Source organism: Zootoca vivipara, chromosome 10 (genome assembly GCF_963506605.1).
Source record: "Zootoca vivipara chromosome 10, rZooViv1.1, whole genome shotgun sequence".
Lineage (NCBI taxonomy): Eukaryota > Metazoa > Chordata > Lepidosauria > Squamata > Lacertidae > Zootoca > Zootoca vivipara.
The window spans coordinates 71512821-71518606 of record NC_083285.1 but is presented as its reverse complement, the minus strand read 5'-3'; the positions used below and the strand labels follow the sequence as shown (position 1 = coordinate 71518606).

At 50.0% G+C, this 5786-nt stretch overlaps 1 protein-coding gene across 1 annotated transcript; it reads right to left on the bottom strand.

The window, feature by feature from the left end:
- Positions 1-639: 639 nt before the first annotated feature.
- LEP (leptin) lies at positions 640-3566 on the bottom strand. The gene is made up of 2 exons (XM_035127222.2): positions 3423-3566; positions 640-1080 (listed from the first exon to the last, which is right to left on the bottom strand). The coding sequence occupies exons 1-2, from the start codon at positions 3564-3566 to the stop codon at positions 721-723; spliced, it is 504 nt and encodes a 167-aa protein (XP_034983113.1). The 3' UTR covers positions 640-720.
- Positions 3567-5786: the final 2220 nt, after the last annotated feature.

Here is a 5786-nt window from a genome sequence, read left to right as displayed (position 1 = left end):
AAGCTTGTTTTCTGCTGCTCTGGAGAGGAAGACCCGAACCATTGAATTCAAATGACAAGGAAGGAGTTTCAAACAAAACATTAGGAAGGGCCTCCTGATACTAAGAACCATTTGACAGTGGAATGGATGTTGACTGGCCGTCAGTCCGGAGCTCCTTAGCTCCTGGGTTTGGACTAGATTACAGTCATACCTCGGTTTAAGTACGCCTCGGTTTGAGTATTTTCAGTTTAAGTACTCTGCGGACCCCGTCTGGAACGGATTAATCCACTTTCCATTACTTTCAATGGGAAAGTTCGCTTCAGGTTAAGTACAGATTTCCGGAACCAATTGTGTTTGTAAACCGAGGTCCCACTGTGCTCTAGGGGTCCCTGCCAACAGTACCCTTCTAAGATTCCCCTGCAGTCTCCCGTTCATGCAAACCACAACCAGACACGATCGAGTGACCCCCCCCCCGTCCCTCCCTGCAAACTGAGCTGCCCCCAAACCGAGTCAAGTCTACCCTGAGAGATGATGCCCAGGAACACAGGGATGGTCCAAAAACATTCGCAGATCAGTTCCTGGCGCAAGTGAATGTGTGACTGTTCTGCTCCGAGGCTGGTTTTCCTGTCGTCACAGATATCGTAACCTGAGGAGTTTTGCTTCTTGCATAGGTGTCGCCCCCTGTGGGTGAGTTTGACCCGGCCAGGAAAACAAAGGGACTCTTGCGCGTTTGCACACACCCTAGCAGTTCTGAACGTGGTCCAGGTACTTCGCGATGCTTTCGAGGCACTTGTGGAGTCGGTCCAAGGTCACCACGGCTGTCGTGTACGGGGAGACGGTCATCAGCTCTGTGAGGTTGCCCAGGCTGTCGGCCGTAGAAGGTCTGCGGAGCGGGCAGCCCAGGTGGGAGCCCAGCATCTGAAGGAGGCTGCGGAGGTTCTCCACATCGTTGGAGATTTGTGCCACGGGAGCCTCCAAAGGGAGGCTGGAGAGGACCTGGTGGAAGATCTGCAGGGTTTCGTCAATGGACTCCAGGCTTTCTGCCGGCAGCTGCCCAGGGATGAAATCAAACCCGTTGATCTTCAAGTTCACTGGAGGAAACTGCAACGGGAAGAGGGAAATCACAGGCGGTTAAGCCAAGCTCTGCTGCAGATGACAGCAAGAGGAAGGAGAATGGAGGGAAGGAGGAAGGGCTGCTTGCCCAAAGCAAGAGTGTCACCCAGTGTGTTGTTGCTCATACCAATTCTGGGCACCACAGTTCAAGAAGGATACAGACAAGCTGGAACATGTCCAGAAGAGGGCAACCAAAATGGTCAAAAGGCCTGGAAACGATGCCTTATGAGGAACGGCTTAGGGAGCTGGGTATGTTTAGCCTGGAGAAGAGAAGGTTAAGGGGTGATATGATAGCCATGTTCAAATATATCAAAGGATGTCATATAGAGGAGGGAGAAAGATTTTCTGCTCCTCCAGAGAAGCGGACACGGAGCAATGGATTCAAACTACAAGAAAGAAGATTCCACCTATGCGAGATAAAGCCCTATGCGACTTGGGACCCTCGTACCTACGGGACCGCCTCTCCTGGTATGCCCCACGGAGGACCTTAAGGTCCACAAATAATAATATTCTGGAGATCCCGAGTCATAAGATGGCTAGATTGGCCTCTACTAGAGCCAGGGCCTTTTCAGTACTGGCCCCAACCTGGTGGAACGCTCTTTCCCAGGAGACCAGGGCCCTGCGGGATTTGTCATCTTTCCGCAGGGCCTGCAAGACAGAGCTGTTCCGCCTGGCCTTTGGGTTAGACTCAGCCTGACCCCTGTGTTTTCCTCCCTCGTGGCTTGGATTTATGGCCTACTTGAAATGAGGCTGCACTTTAAATTTTAATACTGTATTTTAATCTGTATTTTAATTAATTGTTTTTATGTTTTATTGTAATTCTGTTGGTGTCAGCCGCCCTGAGCCCGGTTTTTGACTGGGGAGGGCGGGGTATAAATAAAAATTTATTATTATTATTATTACTAAACATTAGGAAGAACTTCCTGACAGTAAGAGCTGTTCGGCAGTGGAATTTGCTGCCAAGGAGTGTGGTGGAGTCTCCTTCTTTGGAGGTCTTTAAGCAGAGGCTTGACAGGCATATGTCAAGAATGCTTTGATGGTGTTTCCTGCTTGGCAGGGGGTTGGACTCGATGGCCCTTGTGGTCTCTTCCAACTCTACGATTCTATGATACCACTCTGGAGCTCATGAGGCAGGCGCATGCTTTGAACACTTTTACCCAGAATGCCTAACTGACACCCATCCTCTCTTGGAAGGTGCCCAGAGTGGCTGGGGGAACCCAGTCAGATGGGCGGGGTGCAAGAAATGAAGTATTATTGTTGTTGTTGTTATGGCAGGCTTGGCAGGGAGGGTTGAAATGTTTACCACAGAGAAGTCCTGGCCCATGACCTAAATCAACTCTCCAAGCACCTGCATATTATTCTCCTCTACAACCCTGAAAATTAGTACAGCTCCAAGGCTTCAATTGGTCTTAATTGGGCCTAGTTCTTGCATGCTTCAGATGCCTAAGAACCACTTGTGTTCTGCTGAGCATATTCCCAGGTTAGCGTGCACAAAGAGCTGCCGTCCGAGGCCTCTTTGCATTTGCCGCTTGCAGGGGGAGAATTATGTAACATCCAGCTGCACTTATTGTGCAGTAGTATTTGCATAAAATAGCTTCTAGGGTGTACCCGACCGCAGTGAACCTACCACAGGAAAGGTGTGTCCTGGTTGCTAGGGAGAATGGAAAGGGGAAGGGGGATGAAAAGACTAGATTACAAGGTGGAAGGGAGGGAACTAAAAGGAAGGGGGAAAACACTAGTTCTTTAGGACCCCAGGAAAGTCTATTGGCTGGTTTCCAAACAACTCACTCATCAATCACAGTTCTGACTTCACTCATTGGCTAAAACACAAAGACAGGGGCAGCCAGGCCGGCTCATTTGACAGAAACCACCCAGAAGGCTGCCTGCACATTTTGTTGCGTAACTTCCTTCTAGGAAGCCTAGCAGCCTAGTTCTTTTTGAATGAAAGCTCAGCACCCAATCCCTTTGAAAGCCTGGGCTCTGGTGCAATTCATCCACACTCCCTACTCTGTTAGCCCATTGCAGCAGACAGGCACCGAGGAGGGGGCATTCGGGGCTGTCTGGTTTGTGTGCCATGAGACTGACTATGCCGTCTGCCTGGGTAGCTACCGTAGTACTAATGCAGGAGAAGCCTGGCTTGCTCTCATCAGCTGGGAGGAGAGCAGAACGTCCTGCAGACTGCAGTGAGCTCCAGGAAGACACAGTCAGACACCAAATGGCCATGATTCTTTTGCAGGGCTGGACTAGATGACCCTTGGGAGACCCATCCAGCTCTACCATCCAATGTTTCTATAAGTAGGTGGGAAGGAGGGGGCGGAGCCTGTTCTTACCTGGTGCTCCTGGATCCTGGCCATGATGGTCTTGGTGAGGCTTTTAGTGTCAGCTACGACCTTGTCGATTTTCACAGGCCGGCCGTGGAAGAGGGGCAGCCAGATCCATAGCAAACCACACAAGGAGACGTTGGGGCAGCGCATCTTCTCCTTCAGCCTGCGCAGATAAAGAGGGAAACCAGTTAGGGGAACTCCTCTGGGTTTCCTAAAGTGAGTTCAGGTTTCCTCACAGGGAACGTGGATAGAGAGAGAAGGTTCTCTCCCTGTCTTGTAACACTAGAAGCCGAAAGTTAGAAGATTCGGGACAGAGAAAAGAAAGGACTTCTTCATGCAGCACACAGTTGAACTATGGAACTCCCTCCCACAGGAGGAAATAAAGGTAACCAAACTAGATGGCTTTAAAAGAGAAGGAGACATGGAGGAGGAGAGGGCTTTTGCTGGCTTGCCCTCTACAGTCAGAGGCAGCGATGCTTCTGAATCCCCAGTTGCTGGGGAAGAGGCCTCTTGTGCTCGGATCCTGCTTGTGGGATCTCCTGGCCAGCCATGACTCCTTCCCTGTCTGACTTTGGACCAGATGCTGTGATTCCTGCACTGCAGGAGGTTGGACTAGAGGAGCCTTTGAGGTCCCTTCCATTCCACTATGTCTCAGTCTTCCTAAACTTGAAAAGAGACTAACCTTCGAAGGGTGCTTTAGAAACAAATGCACAGGTGAACAACCTCACAGGGCTGTTGTTGGGAGATAAAAGATGGGGCGGGGGGGGGCATGCATCACGCTCCCTGAAGGGAAAAACAAGTGAAAAACAAAATGGGAAGAACAGAACATCACCTAAACATCAGGAAGAACTTCCTGACAGTAAGAGCTGTTCGGCAGTGGAATTTGCTGCCAAGGAGTGTGGTGGAGTCTCCTCCTTTGGAGGTCTTTAAGCAGAGGCTTGACAGGCATATGTCAAGAATGCTTTGATGGTGTTTCCTGCTTGGCAGGGGGTTGGACTGGATGGCCCTTGTGGTCTCTTCCAACTCTATGATTCTAAGTTGTCCTTTTTTTTATTATCTTGCATATTAACCTTTTCCTTGGCCTCTCTACTCATCACATTGTTGGCAAAGGAGCTGGGTGTGCTGAGCTGGTCAACCTCTGGAGTGACAGACCCCTCCCTGGTGGGGGTCTTGCTTCCCTAATTCCTCTCAACTATCTAGAAGGGATCTTAGCTGGCTTCCAGGCAGCAAAGTCCACTTGGGATGAGAAGTTTGCCAAAGCAGGTGGGTGTGAGAGGCCCTTGAGAATCAATTTCCTTATATACCCCCACCTCCTCCTTACAGTGTGCAAAAAGTAATGCCAGCACAAACTTAATGAACGGAGCAAATTAAAATTAGAGTGACACAAATGAGTGACATTGTAAAACAACAGAGGGAGGTGATGTGCACCTGAAAGTTCAGGCCGGCTGGTTAGAGGAGTGATGGGGCTCACCTGGACCCCAGATGCCAAAAGGTATGTTGCGAAATTTCGCAGTAGGGGAGGGATTTCCTGCCCTTGCACACCTGCCCATTTCTCAAAACCAAAGATGCTCAATCTACAAAGCCTCCATAAGTAGATACCATCCTGCGTGCTCACTAAGCCAACAGAATACACATCACAGTCCATTGTAGTTGCTACTTCTTGGGGAAGAAAATTCAACAGTAGTTTTGTGCTGTCTGAAAAAAGTATTTCCTTTTCCTCTAGGTTGTGTCCAATGCTGGCCCTACTCAGAGTAGGACCACTGATGCTATTGGACATAGCTAACTTTGGTTCACTGACTTCATCGGGTCTATTCAGGGCCGGATTTAGGTTTGATGAGGCCCTAAGCTTTGTCAACAACAAATGATCGCTGTTTTTTGTGTTGAATATATGCTATATGGTCATTTACGGGACCCAGGTGGCGCTGTGGGTTAAACCACAGAGTCTAGGGCTTGCTGATCAGAAGGTCGGCGGTTCGAATCCCTGCAACGGGGTGAGCTCCCGTTGCTCGGTCCCAGCTCCTGCCCACCTAGCAGTTCGAAAGCACATCAAAGTGCAAGTAGATAAATAGGGACCGCTCCGGCAGGAAGGTAAATGGCGTTTCCATGCGCTGCTCTGGTTCGCCAGAAGCAGCTTTGTCATGCTGGCCACATGACCCAGAAGCTGTCTGCGGACAAACGCCAGCTCCCTCGGCCTATAGAGCAAGATGAGCGCCGCAACCCCAGAGTCGGACACGACTGGACCTGATGGTCAGGGGCCCCTTTACCTTTACCTTATGGACCTAATAGGAATCTCAAGCCATTTGCACATGCTGCCGTGCAACCAGTCCATGCAGAATGTAGGCACCTAATATATAGAAATGAGCAAACCAG